At 37.8% G+C, this 22,285-nt stretch overlaps 1 protein-coding gene across 1 annotated transcript; it reads left to right on the top strand.

The window, feature by feature from the left end:
* The first annotated feature begins 215 nt into the window (after positions 1-215).
* SLC40A1 (solute carrier family 40 member 1) lies at positions 216-20,562 on the top strand. Its single transcript, XM_007965607.3, has 8 exons — positions 216-587; positions 1,100-1,167; positions 5,698-5,857; positions 8,400-8,515; positions 9,526-9,652; positions 15,519-15,764; positions 16,905-17,552; positions 18,964-20,562. The coding sequence occupies exons 1-8, from the start codon at positions 545-547 to the stop codon at positions 19,275-19,277; spliced, it is 1,722 nt and encodes a 573-aa protein (XP_007963798.1). The 5' UTR covers positions 216-544; the 3' UTR covers positions 19,278-20,562.
* The last annotated feature ends 1,723 nt before the right edge of the window (positions 20,563-22,285 follow it).

Raw genomic sequence — 22,285 nt, 5'->3', positions numbered from 1 at the left:
TCCGCAATCCACGCAGGGTGTCTGCGGCCGGTTGGGTGCTTGAGCCCGGGGCGGGCGATTCCTCCGGGGAAGGGCGTGGGGACGGCCCAGCGCGCAGGGTTGACGGAAGCTCGCTTCGCGCCGCGGGGACGCCCGGGCGGCCCTGAAGGGGACGGGGCGGCCCCAGTCGGCGGTCTCAGGGAGCTCCGCCCTCTACTCGGTATAAGAGCTGGGCCCGGCCCACGGCGGCGGCGGCGGCGGCGGCGGAGAGCTGGCTCTGGGCGTCCGCTAGGCTCGGACGACCTGCTGAGCCTCCCAACCCGCTTCCATAAGGCTTTGCCTTTCCAACTTCAGCTACAGTGTTAGCTAAGTTTGGAAAGAAGGAAAAAAGAAAATCCCCGGGCCCCTTTTCTTTTGTTCTTTGCCAAAGTCGTCGTTGTAGTCCTTTTGCCCAAGGCTGTTGTGTTTTTAGAGGTGCTATCTCCAGTTCCTTGCACTCCGGTTAACAAGCACCTCAGCGAGAGCAGCAACCGCCGCAGAAGAGCCAGCGGGGTCGCCCAGTGTCATGACCAGGGCAGGAGATCACAACCGCCAGAGAGGATGCTGTGGTGAGTGGCGTTGACCGAATGCATATGGTGGAAACCCAGGTTGGGCTTTGGAGACAAGCAACTCTACACAGGTTCTGGAGGAATGTGGCTCTGCTGTGAACCATAGCTTTGTAAAAGATCCTTTGACTTATATTTGGTGGACGTTAAGGAAGAAAGGAACTTCAGGGTGTAGGAAAAGGGGTTTGCACACAGGCACGGATGGAGTAGGCTGGGCAGTTTGGATTGCCTTGTGTAAAAAAAAAGACAAAAAAGAATGTTGAAACAAGAGTTTCTTCACTGTATGTGAAATGCGAAGTTGGGCAGTTATTGACTAGGTCATGTTGAATTTAGTGAATGGTATTAAGTGAACGAAATACATCGGTTCATAGGTAACTTGATAAAATGTACGTGATTTGTCCTGCAAAATAGTTTTTAATAATCATGTTCTAATAAGATCAAATGGATAAGCATTCTGCCCTCAGCTCATTAAGTGACTACAATCGCTTTTTCTCTCCCCACCTGTGTCTTTGCAGGATCCTTGGCCGACTACCTGACCTCTGCAAAATTCCTTCTCTACCTTGGTCATTCTCTGTCTACTTGGGTAAGTAAGAATGCATAGTCTTACAACATAGTTGCGCAATTTTTTTATTTCCTTTCGTTCCAGCCAGTTGTATTAAGCCAACTTCCAGTTTTGTCAAGCAGTTAAAGAAATAAATCATCCAAGTACACATGCTTTAATGGAAAACGTTATTTACGTCGAAGATCTTTCTCCATCAGTGTTAGTTAATACAACTTAATTATCAGATCATCATAGTTTATGTAGACAGACAACTATCCAGACAAGATTAACAAGGAAAGGAATATTTGCCTTGTTTTTAAATTTTAAATTGTATGTTGCATTAGTAGCCTTAGTAAATAGACATATCTGCTACAAAAGATGGATGGATATTTCATATACCTTCTCTTCTTCACGTTTTAAAATATTTTTTTTGTTAAAATTTAGTTCCAGCGTGCAGCACCATGAGAATATAATAGAATGGTAGAGTGACTGACTTAGGCTAATAATAACAGTCTAAGATTAATTGAAACATAAATGAACCCAGAACAAATATCTGAATGACAAAAATTCTGATCTTTAAAAATGTTATCCATAGTTAGATAAAGTTTGGGGCATTGGAGGCTATCTTAAAATTAATCATCCAATGAATATCAGCAATGGATTTACAGTTTTCCCTCTGACTTTCTAGGCCATCTTGGAAAAGACCTAGTGTTTCTGTAGATCTGGGCTCCTAAAACTCTGTCCCCAAAATAATAAACTAGAAGGGTGCTAGATATATGTTTAATGATTATTAAAATCTTTAACATTAAACAATTATTGTTTAAAAGCAATACATCTGGCTATATTCTGTCCATGGCTCATATGTATTTAACTAAAAAGAATGGAAAGAATTTTGAGAGTAAATTATTTGAATGTTATTTTCCTTTTAAATTGGAAACTTTTATTGGATCATCCTTAAGACATGGATGGAAACCACTGGAAGACGAAATCTATACCCAATGCCTTTGAGAAATTGTTAATCTACATTATTGGCTCTCTAAGAAATAGCAGTTTATAGATGGCATTTTACAAAAGCAAGCTCCTATCTTACCAGAGGCTTATGCAGGGATGACTCTGCAAATACATGTAAACAAAGTGGAATTGGTGTGAGTTTGTTTTAATTCCAACAGCTGATGATGCTAAGTAGAAACCTAGTAAAACAACCCTTAATAAATCAAAAGCAATAGTTTGTTCCCCCAGTTTAATTCAGTAAGTATTAAGTATTAATAACAGGTGATGGAAATAGTATCTGAAATTCTCAGCCTGTGGTCTGGCCTAGCTCTTAGAGGAAGAAGATGCCTCTCTTCCAAATACTGATTATGGTTTATGTGACCTTTGGTTAATAGGTTAGGAGGTCAGATTTGCCAGAAAACCAGTGGCACTGTCGTTGTTCCAGGAGGATATTTTGTCACGTTCATTAAAAGTCCCACAAGAAAGGTGACACATGCTTATCCCAACTTTACAGTAAGTCGAGCAAAGGAAGTTCTCATGAGAAAGTTGGATTAAACAAATGGCAGCAACTACAATCATATAAGGTTTAGTGGATTTTTACTCCTTTCCCCTGCAAAGGAGTGCAAAAGAGGAATGTGTCTAACACTAGGTAATTATATTTTTTATGTTTTTTCTCTTGTGTGGCACTCTGCCTGATTTTATTACAACCAAACATTTATGTTTCTGTATTCTGTGTGTGTGTGTGTATTTTATATATATATATGCATTTCCCATCCCACCCTGCCAAATCATGATTTCTTATACACTGAACATAGGGGCATTAGAGTAGAAGGTTGCCTCAGGTTAGTTTTGTATGGGGTTGATTGCCTTTTATTTCCGACTTCATTTCTATCTGCCAATGGATCAATGCGTTTTACTCTATACTGTCAAAATACAAAGTAGTGTAGGAAGTGGATCCTGGCTAGGTGCAGTGGCTCACGCCTGTAATCTTAGCACTTTGGGAGGCTGAGGCAGGAGGACTGCTTGAGCCCAGGAGTCTGAGACCAGCCTGGCCAGCATAGAGAGACTCTATCTCTGCAAAAAAAAATTTAAAAATTAGCCAGGTGTCATGAGGCACACCTATAGTCCCAGCTACTGAGAGGCTGAGGTGGAAGAATTGCTTGAACCCAGGAGTTTGAAGCTGCAGTGAGCTGTGATCACACCACTACACTCCAGCCTGGACAACAGAACAAGACCCTGTCAAAAAAAAAAAAAAAAAAAAAAGAGTGGATACTATTGTTATTGTCAAGGAGCTTATAATACGATTTAGTATGGACTTTAGAAAAGATATCTAATAACAAAAAGATGACAATGTAAGGCAGTGAAAAAGAGGGGCCAGTTGCTTATATCTGATATCATGATCTTATAGACTCTCTCCATTTAAACCCCAGTATATCTGCATTTCTCCAGCCCTTGCTTCCAACAGCCCTCACTTCTTTGTTCATGGAGGCCTTTGTCACCACCAGCTCCATCCTACTTTGTATTTCCTCATAGCAGCACGTGCCCTGTGCTAGATTTGCTTTTGGTCTCTGCTCACTGGAATGTGAGCTGCGTGAAAACATGGACTGTGATTTTTGTGCACTGCTGAAGCTCTAGTGCCTGCGAGTGTCGGGTACATAGTAGCCACTTAGTAAGTATTCATTAAGTGGATTAAGGACTATGATCATTCATGGGCAGTTATTAGGTTTGCTTTCAGCTCTCAGTCCAGTGGGGGTACATGGACACATAAACAGGTCATCCAAGTTTGGTGAGAATAGGTGGGAAGGCAAGAAATAGAAATAAGGAAGGATGGGCAGTTGTTCAATATTTACATAGACTTTGCGCAAATCTTGGGCTTTTTGTGAACATAGAATCTGTTGTTTCTTAAAGCCTAAACTTGTTGGAAATTGGGGTAATGTGAGCAATTTCTTTCTTTCCATCAAAGAAGTGGTATGGCATACAAGAATAAGCAAGATTCAAAACTTTAATAGCATTTGTCTTGATGGCCTGCTTTAGAGGACTCTAAGACAATTAAAAATACAATAAGAGTAAGATAAAAAGAAAGAAGCAACAGTGTTAGAAAAGTGTTTCTTAACCTGTATGTTAAGAAAGAGAAAATTCACTGACAGAGGCAACCTATCATTTGGGACATCTATGTGTTTTTGTCTTTTCCTTGGGAGCTATTCAGAAGAATGGAGATTAGAATAAATTACCTTCCCTCTCCCCATCCCATTTTATTCTAATCAAATCTAAATTTGCTTTTTAGGTTAAAGATTAAGTAACAGCTCCACCCCCCTGCTGTTGTGACAACTCAAAATTACTCCAGACATTGCCAAATGATCCCCCGGGGAGGTGGGGTGTGGGTAGGAGAAGCAAAGTCATCTCTAGTTGAGAACTACTGGTCTACACAAAGATTTTTGTAAATGATTGCTAACATGTATCAATTTAAGTTTCGAATGTATAAAGTTATTATCCTGGCTTCATTAAAATTTTAAAATAATTTGACATACCAGGATAGTATTTGCTTCTAATACATGGATTTTTTCATGAAGATGTTAACAGACTTTGGGAAGAACTAGGAGTATAACTGTTTCCATAGTGTCAAATCTATGAGATCTGGAATTTGGTTTCCTATGTTGATTCCCAGAGATAAGTTATGATGGAATATGGTTGTCCTCCTTAATGTTAATTTCGGAAGTTGGGGATGGAGTCTAAAATCTGATAATAAGGTCCACTGTAGATTTTTTAAGACATTAATTTGCCTAATTCACTGAAAAGTTTCTATTAAATCCCATTTCACGGTAATGAACTCCAAAATTCCCTGTATTCTCCAGAGTTTGTGTGAAGAAATAAGTACCCTTTTCCCCCTTTCAAAACTCATCTGTATTAAAATGTTAACTACTTACTTATGCATTTAAGTTTATTTCTGACGTCACTATTTATGCAGTGCCAGAATTTGCCATTATTACTCTCCTCTTTCCGATTGCTCTGCTGTTTTATGACTTTCAAATTATGACTGTATGAAATCTCATAGGTTTTAGGATATTAGACGTAAAAGAAACCTTGGAGATCATATAGTCCATTCCTATCATTTTACAAATTGGGAAACTGGCTTTTTCTTGATGTTCAAGGTATACTAATGTTTGTGAACTATACTGTGATTGATTTCTGGTGCAATAGCAAACTACTTTATGCCTCTGCAATCAAGATAGGCAAATTCCAGGCCTCAGGAGAAACCTGCCACAAAGGAGAACATGTTTTTGTATCAAAAAGCCATCTTGTGTCTGGAAACTGCGTTTTGTTTCTAGAATGACAAAGAGAATGTACCGTTCATTAATACCTTGCCTTTTCAAGTTTACTTAATAATTGGGCAAGAATATTTTCCATTGTGCTGGGATGAACAGTTTCAACATCTGATCAGTATTCAATCTAAGAGTAATTACTGACTTTGAAAGTCTCATAATGTAGCCAGGAAGTGCCCTTTTGATAAGGAAGCAACTTCCTGAGTACAATAGACTAGGAACGAAAAATATTCCATCAAAACATTTTCTCTTTTCATTTAAGGGAGATCGGATGTGGCACTTTGCGGTGTCTGTGTTTCTGGTAGAGCTCTATGGAAACAGCCTCCTTTTGACAGCAGTCTACGGGCTGGTGGTGGCAGGGTCTGTTCTGGTCCTGGGAGCCATCATCGGTGACTGGGTGGACAAGAATGCTAGACTTAAAGGTGAGTGTTGTTATATAATTAAAAGCCCTTATATTCATGGGAGCAATGCCTGAGCTACCTCTGTAACAAAGGAAACAGCAAACTAACAGAGGAACAGCTGTGGCCAACCCAGGGAATGTCTGCACGCCACACCTGAGGGACGAGGGCTTAGATGGCACCACCTCTGGATGGAGGGTCCCATGGCTCCCACACAAAGTTGGGATGCCTGGACATTGACCTGATAGATTTTTTATCTTTGGCTGTTCATAAATTTCATATGTTAATGATTAACCTTGTAGCACTTTTCTGAGAACCACATTAAACATTAAAAGTTTGCTTAACTCAGGCTGCTTAACTATGACTTGCACTGGAGTCCCTTTAGTGTGATGTTCCTGAGACAGCTTTAACATCTGTTCTTTGGTTACTATGTTTCATGTAAGAGTATATGTAAGGGAATTGAAAACTAAGAATAGCTTCAAGGGAGAATAGTTGAGCTTGGATCACAAAGAGCTGTATTATAAATTTTGTAGGGAAAAAGAAGAAAGAATAATATATTGATACTTATTGTAAGCATTAGTCCTGAAATCATGTCATTTTATACAGGAAAGAAAGTAATTGAGTAATTAAATTTTCCAGTATATAAGGGAAATATGGATAATCATTCAGGGTAAATTTTCTTGAATTGCTCAGTTGATAATGCCAAGACCTGACCATGCCTGACTTAGGTGTTGGCAAAAGATTGAGGTTTCATTCTTTCGGTGCAAGATGACTGCTTCTGGACACAGAGCAACAGGCTTATCAAATTCTAGGACTTGATACTAGTAGGAAAATGGTCAAGGGTGAACATATTTCTGTTTTTAGAATGAGTAGACCAGAACACATATAGAAAAAAGTTCTGTAATCTAGAAAAAAATTTACTTCTTTGTATCATTATACATAGGAACACAGGGATATTATACATAGAAACCTTTAATCTAATGATTATTGAGCACTGCAATCATAGATTAGGAAAGAATATTGAATTGGATGAAGAAAAGTGTGGTAGGATAACAATTTCCCACTTAATCCTATATAATCAACTCATATATTACTCTTTATGAAAAATCTTTCCTGATACCTCTGGACTGAGTTTACCATTTCTTCCTCTGTGTTCCCCTGAGGCTTTGTTAACACCTCTGCACTTACACAAATATAATGATCTGTTCACGTATCTTTTCTTCTTCTGGTCTGTAGGGTCCCAAAAGCTAAGAACCTTATTTAGTTGACATCTGATCCTTATCCAGTGAATGAATGCATGAGTGAATGAAAGAGTTATATGTTGAGATTTTATATCAGACTGCTTTCAGAAAGCAGTTTAGTTTTTCTTGGGTCTTTGATATGACCTTCCAAGCAAAGATGAACTATATTATCCTTGAAGACAAGAGCTGTAATTATCCCTTACATATAGAACTTCATATTTTCCAAACTGCTTTCGTGTTTCATATGAGCATCATTATGACCCTGTAAAGTAAGGAAGACAGGTATTACCATCCTCACCTTCTAGAAGCGGGCATAAGAGACATTAGGGAGTATCCTGTCCTAGATCATCTACCTATTGAGTGGCAGAGGAAAGGCTACCAGTTGTCTTTATCTGTCCTTACTCCAGCGCTTTGTCTATATGGGTGCTTCATGTTAAGAGAATTGCCATCTGTGATGGAAAGGGTAGCTTATAATTTCATAGCAATGGCAAATAGCATTAGTATGCAAAGAAATACATTGCTGATTTATTCTTGGCAAATTTGTGTGTGTCTTTTCTTTTTTTTTTTTTTTTTTTTTTTTTTGAGACGGAGTCTTGCTCTGTCGCCCGGGCTGGAGTGCAGTGGCCGGATCTCAGCTCACTGCAAGCTCCGCCTCCCGGGTTTACGCCATTCTCCTGCCTCAGCCTCCCGAGTAGCTGGGACTACAGGCGCCCGCCACCTCGCCCGGCTAGTTTTTTGTGTTTTTAGTAGAGACGGGGTTTCACCGTGTTAGCCAGGATGGTCTCGATCTCCTGACCTCGTGATCCGCCCGCCTCGGCCTCCCAAAGTGCTGGGATTACAGGCTTGAGCCACCGCGCCGGCCGTGTCTTTTCTATTTATCCATACCATATTATCAGATTCAGCCTACCATGTAGGAGGTTGTGGACTTCATAACTTCCTCTTTAACCTCGTACATGTTATTGTTTTACCTTAAGCAACAAAGAGCTGAAATGTGGATCTTATCTATGTCATACTACAGCTCTGTTTATGTTAAAATTTTAAGAAGATAAGCCAAATGAAAAATGTAGTCATTATGATAGACTTCAATGAACAGAGAAACTTGTGGTACTTCATCATTTTGGTTGCATATTTACTGGCCTGGTGTGATCCTCGGGGTCGTATTGGAAGTAGTTGAGGCAGGACTGACTTCAGAAAGATTTTCTTTTTATCTGGTAATAATTATGTCTGTGTATTAATGTATTATAGTAGAACAATTATGTGTGAATAAGAACAGTCCCACTGAGACATTTTGATGTAATGTACACTTTGTCTCTTCCTCTGCACAGTGGCCCAGACCTCGCTGGTGGTACAGAATGTTTCAGTCATCCTGTGTGGAATCATCCTGATGATGGTTTTCTTACATAAACATGAGCTTCTGACCATGTACCATGGATGGGTTCTCGTAAGTTCTCAATGAGATTTTTGATGGCAAAAAATTGAATATCTGGTAGTGGTAAAGGGTGAAAATATTTTGAACTTTTTTTTTTTTTTTTTTTTTTTTGCGAATGTGACCTTTTAATATTGATTTCTGTGTCTGCTGTAATATCCCCTATAGTTTGTTTTGTTGTTGTTTTGCCCACAACAGGCACTCATTAAGTATTGTTTGAATTTAAATTTTGTCCTATTGGTTTTTATTGGCATTTCTAAGAGTTTACTGTAGAATTCAGTTGTTTTCAACTTTTTAGTGACCTATACTTTGTTTGTGCTATTTAAGAAATGTTATCCATGTGTATATTAGTCAGTCATAATTGTGTTTCTCCAATAATAATTGTTACTTCTGTTTGGGAATGTCAACCAGGTAACTTTTCATGTTGTGATTTCATAAAAGTTTGGTGGAAAAGAGAAGAGGGATGGGATATGGTATATAAACTATGCATTTGGTGTCATATTGAATCTTCTTATGTATATTTGGATTGATATTATAGAGTTGCAAAGCGAGGTAGGACTTTAGAAATCTTTGAGCCTATTCCCTTTGTTTTGTTGAAAAAATTAAGACAAAGTGACGTAGTTGATTGCCCATTGTCATGCAACTAGAAGGTGTCAGAACTATGACTTAAATACAAGTGTTTTCAATTCCCCTTCAACATTCTTTTCAAAGGCAATATTTGTGGGAGAAGTGTTCAAAACCACCACTGTGTTTACATTTTATAACTGTATTCACCTGACTATTACAATTTTTATATTATGTGTACTACAGATGATCTAGATGATATGATTAGGACATTATGCCCCTTGACTACTGGTATTCATTCATTGTTTCATATATATAACGTAAAATGATTTCTTATAAATGAAATCAAAATACATTTTTTATTATTCCACCAAAGACCATTTTAAACTACCTTGTTTAGTGACATATGTACAGTGTGGTAAACTGACATTATAACTCAATGTTTTCTTGTCATTCTTTAGACTTCCTGCTATATCCTGATCATCACTATTGCAAATATTGCAAATTTGGCCAGTACAGCTACTGCAATCACAATCCAAAGGGATTGGATTGTTGTTGTTGCAGGAGAAGACAGAAGCAAACTAGCAAGTAATTTGGTTTTCTCTTTCAATTAAATGGGCATGTTAGGATTCACTTTAAATCGGTGGTGATAAATGAGGCTGTAAGCCTTTTATTTTTGTTCTGGGTATTTTTTAAGAATTATAAATTGAAAGCATACTTTTTTTTCTTACCTTATTGTCAGTTTTAGTGCTGATGTATCTCACTGTTATGAAGTTAACTTATAGGATAGCTAACTTCTCTTTTATCCTACGCAAACTTGGCAAATGGAATAATTTTTTCTTTCCTTTTTTTTTTAAAAAAAATTCAATCAACTTTCTAAATGTTAATACTTAGAACAGTGCAAATCTGACATGAGATTTTACTGGTCATACCTATGAATGTTATTACTGATGCTTATCAATCATATGGATGTTATTTTTCTCTAAATAAAATGGAAACAACTTAACTGTAGGAGAGACTCTGGAAGTTAATTTCTTCTACCTTAAAGTTATAATCTATAACTTTTATTACATTATGTACAATGTAATATAATTGCTGTTACAAATACCAAAGAAATAGAGAACACAATATAGTTTTTAAGAAGCTTACCATCTTAGTTGTCCATTGGAAATATAAGTAAGTGGTCAAAGAACATCTGAAGAATGCTTACAAACAACATGTCTTATTCTGTCAATATTACTTAGGCTCAGAATAACCTCCCTCACTCATTATTGCCTGCCGTCCCCCCACATGACACACAGACAGAATTTGGATTGATAATTACACAGGGGGAAGGAGGAAGGGTACACCTCCCTACCTGTCAGATCAGCTGAGTCAACTCTGCTGATCACTGAGATAATGCGTATAACACACACATTACCCAACTCTCCTGACAGACAAGTAAACCATTCTTGATGACTTAAATGGCTTATCCCAGGATGCAGAAGGCAAGATTATGTGCTGGGATTAGCAAGCAGCTTTGTTTGGACCATTTGGTTAAAAAAAAAGTTAGAAAGGAGGGGTGAGTGAAGGAGAACAAAGTCTGTGGAAGGTCTAGAAGAAGAAGAATTTGCCTGAATCATCACTTTGTGGTTGCAGTATTATTATTAAGTCAGAAATCCCACAGTGATTGATATAAAGGATGGTGTGTATGTAAGATGAATTTAGCATGTGTGAATCTGTATCACAGGAAATTCTCTATGGAGCTAAAATCATGATTCTCATTTACTTTCTTCCTGTGATCATTTATAATGAGGAATAGTTTCATGTCTTTTTTGTCACATTGAACTAGACGAACTTGTCCTTTTTTGTTTACTTTCTCTTTTTAACACACTATTTAAAGCATGTAAAATATATCCATGTTTTAAAATTCAAAGGGTACAAAAGGATATATTTTGACAATAGATCACATATATATTTGTTGGAATGTAGTTGACTTTTACAATGATTATTCTGTAATTTATGCAGCAGCTATAGATAAAATGAAAATAAAATAAAATAATTTTCTTTCACTTAACTGATCTTAACTAACTCATTTGACTCTGTAAGTCTGAAATATGAAAAAGTTAACCAGAATTTTTAACTTGTCCTAATAACTTGTAATTCGTCCTTGTGTGTGTGTGTGTGTGTTTGTATACACACACATAAATATAAATACAAACATCCCACATAACTCTGTGGGATTCTTCTATGAAGTGATGTCCCAGAATAACAACAAAAATATGACTGGTTGTTTCTCAGCTGTCTCTCTTTATATTATGAATTATTGCAGAGTGGAAGAATCTAGGCTATTCAGTCTTTTTCTAACTTTCTGATGTTTTCCAAGTTTAGGAAAGGAAGTGAGATGTTTGTTGAACTCTTGTCCACTCTACGTTAGCTTTTAGTAAGTGGTGCTCTTTCACATCCAGCCAGCAGTGTGGGCTGGTGGACTAGTGAAGGAAAACTTTCTGCATGTTTCAAAACAGGAAACAGAAACTTCTTTAGTTCTGAAGTTCAGCAAGTATCTAATTATGGATTTTTTGTGCCATTTCTGCTATTGCAGAGTTAAAGGAGGACAGAGAAAAAGGAGGAGGATAAAAAAAAATGGGACAAAGAAGGGGGAAAGTACATCTAGAAGGGACTCCCCCTGCTGCCTTGGGTTCCTGTGAGGTTGTGTCTCTGTACACAGACGCACCTACTCTAGGCAGGAATGGTTTGTGTTTATGCAGGCTGATTTTTGAGGTTGTGGCAAAGAAACCCAGGTAGGGGCCTAGGCTGGGCAGGCTTCACCTGTGTGTGTTATGTGTAGAGGGTGAAAGGGGAGGGGTATGCGCATGAAAAGTAAAAGTTGTGAGCTGATTGCTCCCATTTCCTCATCACAGTGTTTCTTAATTTTAGAGATTGTTTTAAAACTAGAAGCTGTATCACTGAGGGTAAAAGAACAGGAGGAATTTTTCCCTGCCAAGGTTAAAAAGTTTTAGAATTTCAGTGGCATCAGTCCAAAATACAGCAGTCATTATCCAGTTTAGAAAGTTCCAGAAAAGGTGTTATTTTTTCACATAAATACTGCTAACTAATCTGTTAACTAATTAGGTACTTTCTAGGTGCTTGATTTAGTACAATATTTTACGATAACTTTCTCTTGTGCCACGTTTGAATCTCACTTCCTTTTCCCAGACTTTTTAATTCCATCTATTGCTTTTTTTCCTCCTCCATTTCTTTTGAGGCTCACTCTTTATTAGCATCTTCTGAGATTTTTCTTGCCCATCATTCTAAAAAATAATCTGACAGTTAGCTTGATCAAGTATGGCAGATAAATTTTGTGTTTGTGTGGTATTGATTAAAAATCGATTTCATATATGAAGTAGACAAACCTGCTAGCAAATTAAAAAATTTTTTTTCTTCTATGAGATGTAATATACCCATTATAATATAAGTAGTTATTTAATGTCATGTTCTGTGCCACAACTGTAGCTGAGAACAGTTAAATTGGAATCAAATGAACACATATTTGTGTGCTTATGTAAAACTAAACATAAATTGGTAAAGAACATATATTTGCATATTCATAAGACTGATTCTTTTCTAGCCTGCTACCAGTAAGATGATTAAGTCTTTTTTTTAATAAAAGTATTTTATCCATTCTGAATCAGAAAAATTAAAAGCTGTTTTTAATACAACATTTCTACTGACACCTACATATTATTAACTTCCTAAGTATAATATAAAAGATGGAAATTGGTGACATTGGGAAGCTCCACGAGCTCTTGAAAACTGAAGTAGTGAAAGAGTAAGAAATAATTTTAACTAAAATAATTTATTGTTGTCGTTCTGGGACTTTAAGATTCAAATATATGTGTTCTTTAGTTACTTGCTTTTTGGATTCCAATTATTGAGTTATTTGGATAAATTCCACACTTCTCTGTTGGCTTATGAGTTGGAAACTTATTAGTTAGTGGGAGGCAGATGGTAGTGAAGCCTCTGCAATGGCAGTCCGATGTAAGATCAATGAAGGCTGCCTTTGCCTCTCAAGTGAAAGGTGAAATATGTCAAAGTTCTCCTGTTATCATATATGCAATATGTACTCATAGGGCTAATTGGAAAGCAATTGAGGACCAGGAAGAATTACAGAAGGAATAAAGACAATCTTCTGTTAATGTACTTCTTTGTCACGTATTGCTTTTCCCTTAAGGTGACCCAAATGATTGCTTAAGACTTGTCTCACTAATTTTCACTCTGTTCTGTGAGACAGGGAATGAGAAAGTAGATCACTTTCTTTTTGTTCTTAAACTTTTGGTTTTATTTTATTTTAATTAATTTTTTATACTGATACATAATTGTGCTTATTATGGAGTACATAGGGATGTTGTGATAAGATGAGATGGAGATACATCTCCATCATCTCAAACATATATCATTTCTTTGTGTTGGACATTTTTTTAACTTCTTCTTTTTTTTTTTTTTTTTTTTTTTTTTTTGAGACGGAGTCTCGCTCTGTCACCCAGGCTGGAGTGCAGTGGCCGGATCTCAGCTCACTGCAAGCTCCGCCTCCCGGGTTTACGCCATTCTCCTGCCTCAGCCTCCCAAGCAGCTGGGACTACAGGCGCCCGCCACCTCGCCCGGCTAGTTTTTTTGTATTTTTTAGTAGAGACGAGGTTTCACCGGGTTAGCCAGGATGGTCTCGATCTCCTGACCTCGTGATCCGCCCGCCTCGGCCTCCCAAAGTGCTGGGATTACAGGCTTGAGCCACCGCGCCCGGCCTAACTTCTTCTTTATTTATTTTGTCCTCCACTCAGACTCAGGAATACATTCCCGTAGTCAAATTCTAGACTGTTATCACCCCTAAATTCTCTCCTCCCATAATCTCAGTCTTAGGCATCCATATCTTGAAAAATCACCTTCTATCTTTCCAGCAACTTCTTCACTACCACAGCCTCAACAATCCATCAATATGGTTGGCACCTACAAACCATTCATTCCACTGCCTTTTCACTGTCCATGACCTCTCTCTTGTCTCTTTCTTACCCAGCTTAAATTTCAAGGCCAGTCATGATTATATGATCATCTCCTGGCATATACCCTTAGCTCAGTTGGCCCCCTCTCGTTTTGTCACTTTTGTTTGGTAAGACTATGGTTAAATCCAACTCTCCACAGTAGAGCATGGCTGGAAAAAAAATGCACAAACTTGCTCAGTATTCTCACTTGAGGTTCAGGGCCACAGAGTTGGTCCTTTCATTCTTCCAGATAATCACACTTTTTTTTTTCTCTGATTCTTTCTTTCTCCACTTTCCTAGAGGACCATTCACAGTTGTTTCTCGTCTCTCATCGCATGTTCAAGTCCTTCTCCCCCATCCTCACTTTCATCAATGACCTGGCTTTGTATTTTGCTGAGAAAATGGAAGAAATGAGAAGAGAGCTTCTGTGTGATTCCACCATCATATCTCTCTTCCTACCTGTACCTGAAGCTATATATGTGGCCTCTACTCTTGTTACTATTGATGAATTGTGTTCCTGTCTAAGAACAACTCCTTCAGTTATGTGGTAGATTCAGATTACATCCCTTAACTACTGTATCATTCCAGGCAGCACATAATCCCGCTCTAATTTTTCTCCTCTTAAAAATCCCTATCTTTAGCATACTTCCTTCTCTGGTACTCTAGTTCTTTGTTCTTCTTTTTGTGAAAACATATCCAAAAGACTTGTCTATTTCCACTTCCATTTTTTGGGAAGTACCTTGCTTTCCATAAGGCCACAGGAAGCATTCACATTGTGCTCCAGGGTATGACTCACTGAAAATACAAATGGTGTCCCCTGGGGTTGGCACCAGTCTCTTAAATCAGCTTTATTCAGGCATTGCCCTTATCGTTCTCCTTTTTTTGAGGTCTCCAGAATCTCTCATGTGACCAAGCTAGTGTTTCTTCTCAGTGCCTCTCTTTGCTGTGATGCTCTTTTTTTCAGTGAGTCCTTCTCTGAATACACACACACCCATACACACACACACACACACACTTGTTGACTTATTGTATTTTCTTTCCTATGAGAATATAAACTCCGTGAAGATAGGGAAGGATGTTACTTATCTTCCTTACAGTGTTAAGAATTGTTGAGAATAATGCCTAGCTTATAATAGGCATTTAACATATATTTGTTGAAAAAAATGAATGTAGAGTTACTGCTGTATTCATTTAAATTATATACTGCTGTATTCATTTAAATTCATTTAAATTATAATTCAAGCGAATTATAATTTTTGAAGCAAATTTAGTGGGACTTGACCCAAACAACAAATATTTTTCTAAGTGGCTTTCTTACAAATGTGCTTTTAGAAAACCACATTTTAGTAATCTGTACTCTTGGTTTACAGGTTTGTATTGTGTAAATGGGCAGTCTTTGACGGGTTTGTACACTTACCTGCCTCTTTCACCTGCTTCTCTAGACATGAATGCCACCATACGAAGGATTGACCAGTTAACCAACATCTTGGCCCCCATGGCTGTTGGCCAGATTATGACATTTGGCTCCCCAGTCATCGGCTGTGGCTTTATTTCTGGATGGAACTTGGTATCCATGTGTGTGGAGTACTTTCTGCTCTGGAAGGTTTACCAGAAAACCCCAGCTCTAGCTGTGAAAGCTGCTTTTAAAGAAGAGGAAACTGAATTGAAACAGCTGAATTTACACAAAGGTAAACTGAACACCATGATCACTCCTTTTGTTCTCATGTTCAGACCTTAAATGTTGGTGAAGATCAAAACTATTTTGAATTTGTATCAGGTTTTATTATCAGTGGGGGCCAGATGAGGTTAAATATATCACTTTGGTAGATGAGGCAAGAGCAGGCTTTTGAGGATCTAGGGAAAAAATCTGGGTTGAATCTGGTGGAGTTGGAATGGGTCACCTAGCCCTCTTCCTTGATGTTAGCAGTAGTCATAGAGGTTCAATTACTTGAGAAATGGCTGGGCAAAGCTAAGTCAGGTGTGGGAAACAAAAGTGGGGAAAAAAAGGGAATGAAAGAATCCCTTGGAGTCTGTGAGGAGGGAGTTATGTGGTTATTTGTAGGATAGTGGGAGTGAGTGAGGACACAAAGATGGGTATTTCACTGGAGAAGAGGAAGTTGGGCTTCTGGGTAAATGGAATATTTTACCCAGCTCTGCAGGGACCCAGAAAATAATATGCTCTTTGTTTTTTTTTTTTTTTTTTGTCTTCTTGAGATGGAGTCTTGCTCTGTTGCCCAGGCTGCAGTGCAATGGCACCATCTCGGCTCACTACAAGCTCTGCCTCCCGGGTTCATGCCATTCTCCTGCCTCAGCCTCCCGAGTAGCTGAGACCACAGGCACCCACCACCATGCCTGGCCACTTTTTTTGTATTTTTAGTAGAGATGGAGTTTCACCGTGTTAGCCAGGATGGCCTTGATCTCCTGACCTTGTGATCCTCCCTCCTCGGCCTCCCAAAGTGCTGGGATTACAGGCGTGAGCCACCGCGCCCAGCCAATATGCTGTGTTTTCTTAGACAGTTGTTATATTTTATCTGGTGAGTTTTCCTGCTCTTTACTTTGGTGGGAGTATAATTCCTAAGAGCAAGAGAGAGAGAGGAAAAAAAAAAGAGGGCTAGATCAATAGTATTTTGTTTATTTAATAAAAATGACACTTGATGATTATTCCTTGGCTGGAATTCTTAGATTATTAGTAAAAGAAAATACATATTATAATGTATAACCAAGGGTACCCATTGGGGAGGGGAATAGAAGGAAAAAAATACTATTAATAATTGGCTTTTATTTCTACATGTCCTCCCCAACAAAATAATGATACCTTTTATTAACAGATACTGAGCCAAAACCCCTGGAGGGAACTCATCTAATGGGTGTGAAAGACTCTAACATCCATGAGCTTGAACATGAGCAAGAACCTACTTGTGCCTCCCAGATGGCTGAGCCCTTCCGTACCTTCCGAGATGGATGGGTCTCCTACTACAACCAGCCTGTGTTTCTGGCTGGCATGGGTCTTGCTTTCCTTTATATGACTGTCCTGGGCTTTGACTGCATCACCACAGGGTACGCCTACACTCAGGGACTGAGTGGTTCCATCCTCAGTATTTTGATGGGAGCATCAGCTATAACTGGAATAATGGGAACTGTAGCTTTTACTTGGCTACGTCGAAAATGTGGTTTGGTTCGGACAGGTCTGATCTCAGGATTGGCACAGCTTTCCTGTTTGATCTTGTGTGTGATCTCTGTATTCATGCCTGGAAGCCCCCTGGACTTGTCCGTTTCTCCTTTTGAAGATATCCGATCAAGGTTCATTCAAGGAGAGTCAATTACACCTACGAAGATACCTGAAACCATTATTACAACTGAAATATACATGTCTAATGGGTCTAATTCTGCTAATATTGTCCCAGAGACAAGTCCTGAATCTGTGCCCATAATCTCCGTCAGTCTGCTGTTTGCAGGCGTCATTGCTGCTAGAATCGGTAAGAAATCTCTTTTTATATATTAATGAACTAACGTGTCTTTTTGTAATGTAGGTTCAGAGAATCCATTAATAAAATGATCTGAAATGTTCCCTAAATGTTAATTTAAGCAAAATCCACTATTATGAAATTTTTATTTTACATATTTATATATGTATTTTGTTTTATATTTTATTTTATAGTTTGAAAACCTGTATTTGTTTACCTTATTATGTACATATACTTAAAACATGGTTCAGGCTTGAACATTTTTTCTAAATGAGTCTCAAATATTCCTTTTTTTTTTTTTTTTTTTTTGAGACAGGGTCTTGCTCTGTTACCCAGGCTGGAGTGCAGTGGTGCAGTCACAGCTCACTGCAGCCTCGACCTCCTGGGATCAAGCAATCCTCCTGCCTCAGTCCCCCAAGTAGCTGGGACTACAGCCATGCGCCACCATGCCCGGCTAATTTTTGTATTTTGTAGAGATGGGATTTTGCCATGTTGCCGAAGGTGGTCTTGAATTACTGAGCTCAAGTGATTACTTTTTAAATGTAACTTAATTTATAAAAGATATTAGCTATATTAATTATACTGCCATCTAGTAGAGTATTGATACTGCAATAACCCTAACAAAAAAAACTGTAGTTTAGAGAATATTCCCATGGGACAACACTAAAAACATAATGTTTTTAGTGTTTAAAAGAAGATGTGAAAGAAAAAAACATCCTTCAAAGGTCTTCTCTAGCCAATATGTATTTATTATATACTTTGCCACACAAATGGATTTTATAGCCCTGGAAGGAAACATAAAGACTTCTTACAAAGCAACATTTAAGTAATCATTAATAGAGTACTGATGAGTTATCTCTGAATTCACTCTTGAAATGAAACTGTTTTTATCTTGTGATACAAAGCAGTTCATTAATTTATTGAAGATATTAATTTCCAGGCAAGACAGCTTTATTGTTTGGGCTTTAGAACTCTAGCAGTAAAGTAACAATGGTTTAAAGTTTCCTTACACTTTAACCATAACCATTTATTAGGTCATTTGAAACTTTAAAAATACTAGTATTTATACTATAATAGGATTTAGTGTGTCTCTGACTTCAAAGTTTTGTTTTTGTAGTATCACAGAAAAACAGAACTAAGAAGTTTGTTTATGTAGTAATCACAGAAAAACAGAACTAAGAAGTTTGTTGATTAGACTTCCTTTTGTCTGTTGACTGTAAAAATCATTTATTGAGGCCACTAATAACCCAATATTTATTTATGAAAAATAATTATCTAAGGCAAGGCTATGGTATATTTAAGGTGGCTTAAAGACAGTCAGGCTGAAATGTATATTTTGCATATGTCAACTGATTTTTATCTGTAATTTGAAATGTATGCCTGTAAACTAAAATCTAATCTTTAAAAAAACATTTTATTATAGGTCTTTGGTCCTTTGATTTAACTGTGACACAGTTGCTGCAAGAAAATGTAATTGAATCTGAAAGAGGCATTATAAATGGTGTACAGAACTCCATGAACTATCTTCTTGATCTTCTGCATTTTATCATGGTCATCCTGGCTCCAAATCCTGAAGCTTTTGGCTTGCTCGTATTGATTTCAGTCTCCTTTGTGGCAATGGGCCACATTATGTATTTCCGATTTGCCCACAATACTCTGGGAAATAAGCTCTTTGCTTGTGGTCCTGATGCAAAAGAAGTTAGGAAGGAAAATCAAGCAAATACATCTGTTGTTTGAGACAGTTTAACTGTTGCTATCCTGTTACTAGATTGTATAGAGCACATGTGCTTATTTTGTACTGCAGAATTCCAATAAATGGCTGGGTGTTTCTCTCAGTTTTTACCACAGCTGTGCCTTGAGGACTAAAAGCTGTTTAGGAAACCTAAGTCAGCAGAAATGAACTGGTTAACTTCCCTTATGTTTAGGCATGGAAAAAAATTGGAAAAGAAAAACTCAGTTTAAATATGGAGACTATAATGATAACACTGAATTCCCCTATTTCTCAAGAGTAGATACAATCTTACCTGAAAGAGTGAATTCAGTTATCCTTTGGCAGATTCTTATCTGTACTAGAATTCAGATATGTCAGTTTTCTGCAAAACTCACTCCTGTTCAAGACTAGCTAATTTATTTTTTGCATCTTATTTAGTTATATTTTAAAAACAAATTCTTCAAATATGAAGACTAAATTTTGATAACCAGTATTTTCCTTATTGATCCTATTGATCTGAAGGTATTTACATGTATGTGGAAAAACAAAACACTTAACTAGAATTCTCTAATAAGGTTTATGGTTTAGCTTAAAGAGCACCTTTGTATTTTTATTATCAGATGGGGCAACATATTGTATTAAGCATATGTAGCACTTCACAGCATGGTTATCATGTAAGCTGCAGGTAGAAGCAAAGCTGTAAAGTAGATTTATCACACAATCAGTGCATACAGACTTCAAATATGTTAATAGTTTGGTCATAGAACCTAGAAGCCAAAAGCCACATAGAAGGGCAAGAATCCCAATTTAACTCATGTTACCATCATTAGTGATCTGTGTTGTAGAACATGAGGGTGTAGGCCTTCAGCCTCGCAAGTTACATGTAGAAAACCCACAATTGTAAAGGTTTTGTTTTACAAATCAGTTGATTTACTTTTAACACACTCAGGTAGAATATTTTTATTTTTACTGTTTTATACCCAGAAGTTATTTCTACATTGTTCTACAGCAAGAATATTCATAAAAGTATCCCTTTCAAATGGCTTTGAGAAGAACAGAAGAAAAAAAGTTTGTATATATTTTTAAAAATTGTATTAAAAGTCAGTTTGCAACATGTCTGTACCAAGATGGTACTTTGCCTTAACCGTTTATATGCACTTTCATGGAGACTGCAATACGTTGCTATGAGCACTTTCTTTATCCTTGGAGTTTAATCCTTTGCTTAATCTTTCTACAGTATGACCTAATGATTTGCTATGTTGTAAAATCTTTGTAAAAAATTTCTATATAAAAATATTTTTAAAATCTTAATTTCTTTTTTCTGAATTCTGTTCCCCAATTATTTAACAAGGCTTTTGTTACAGAACATCTGTTTTGGATAACTTGTTCTTCTCTATAAAGGGCTACAGTGTCATGATTTTTAGTGTTATCTCCCTGTTCATATTTCTAGTTTATGGTGGCCTGGATAAAAGTGTAGTAAACATGAGGCCCAGCACTCTTTCTTTGACTTTGAATATGCCACACTAAGCACTTTTAAGTTCTCACTTCTGTTTTCCTTTCTGTAAATAGGAGATGATAGTATAAAACAACCCTACCTACCTTTCAACTTTCCTGGTTGAATAAAATAAGAGAAGCCATGTGGAATTACTTTGTGAATTACAAGACAAGCTAGCATTTTTACTAGAGGTTGGACCTTAGTAATGACAGGGAGCTGACGATAGATGTCTGCTGGCTCTACAGAGAGTAGAGCCACATTCTACATAAAGGAAACATTTATTGGGGACGTGATCTAAACTGTGATCAGTCCTATGGATGCAGATTGGACTCAGACATAGTTGATCAGAGTCTCCTTTCCTTTCTCCTAAAATTGAGAACTTGAGAGCATTTGGCATCACCCTGCAGCTACAGATCTGTTCATGATGATTGTGCAAACTAGATGCCTCTGTTAGGTTTGGCTGCTGTCTGGAACAGGCTCTGCTCTCTCCCACAGGGGTCAAGGCTGGGGTTGAAGATCTGTCCTGAATGTTTGCAGTTATAACTGCAAGGCCTATGACCTTGAAAAATGAACAGAACCACATTAGCAAGGGGAGCCCTCAGCTCTTAATATGGGCATTTTGCTAGTCTGTGCATCTTGAGAGAGAGGCCCTGTGTAGGAAGCAGCAGCATGGAGTTGAAGAGTTAATAGGAATTTTTACAGCTGCTGCTCTTACCTTTGCAGACTACTGCTCGGAGCAGGAGGAGGAAGGAAGTGTAAAAGAATCACTGCTGGTCTGGACAGCCTTTGTTGTTTACTTCCTCAGACCATAGAAGTAGGGCAGGAGTAGGTGACCCGTGTGGCTGTGTCACGCGGGAGCTTCTAAATATGGGGTCAAACTCAAATTTAACTGCAGAGCCAATTAGGTCATTAAAATGAATGAAGTAGATTTAGAAATAGGAAAATATTCATTTTTTATGTAATTGCATTTTACAAAAGGGTTTAATTTTGTTCCCACTTAAAAACAAATTCATTACATTTTTTTCCTGCTTTTCTCTGTTGCATGCAGGCTTCTTACGGTGATTAAGTTGGTTCTTTCAGCATACACACCCTTTGTTTGCATATTAAACATAGGTAAATCATCTTTATTTCTATAAAGAAATATCCCCCTTTTTTGGAAACATCTGGCTTGCTGGATTTTTTTTTTTTTCATTTTTCCCTACCCTTTAAGAAAATAAGAGTATAAATAAGAAATTACTTTCCTGTTTCCTGTAAGACAAAGTGCAAGAGGCATGCTAAATGGCAATGGCCTTGGCAGTCCTATTGGAGTGGTAATAGGGTGCACCCAGGGTAAGGGGTCAGCTGTAAGCACTCCCCATTGCCATGCTGGAATGTGGGTCCTGTGTTGTCAGATCTTTTGATCTTCAAAGAGGAGCTGGGGATTCTGGAATCTCCAAATTCTTTTTTGTTTGTTTTTTGTTTTTGAGACAGTCTCACTGTCACCCAGGATGGAGGTGCAGTGGCATGATCTGGGCTCACTGCAACCCCCACCTCCTGGGT

The sequence above is a fragment of the Chlorocebus sabaeus genome, chromosome 10 (genome assembly GCF_047675955.1).
Source record: "Chlorocebus sabaeus isolate Y175 chromosome 10, mChlSab1.0.hap1, whole genome shotgun sequence".
In the NCBI taxonomy this organism is placed as follows: domain Eukaryota; kingdom Metazoa; phylum Chordata; class Mammalia; order Primates; family Cercopithecidae; genus Chlorocebus; species Chlorocebus sabaeus.
The sequence above is the reverse complement of the archived record's forward strand: the minus strand, read 5'-3'. Positions and strand labels throughout refer to the sequence as shown.

Excerpts from the sequence above, each read along its gene's own strand:
- SLC40A1 (XM_007965607.3), top strand. The coding sequence starts at position 545 with ATGACCAGGGCAGGAGATCACAACCGCCAGAGAGGATGCTGTG. Across the intron at positions 588-1,099 it reads CCGCCAGAGAGGATGCTGTG|GATCCTTGGCCGACTACCTG; the intron begins GTGAGTGGCGTT and ends GTGTCTTTGCAG. Across the intron at positions 1,168-5,697 it reads GTCATTCTCTGTCTACTTGG|GGAGATCGGATGTGGCACTT; the intron begins GTAAGTAAGAAT and ends TTTTCATTTAAG.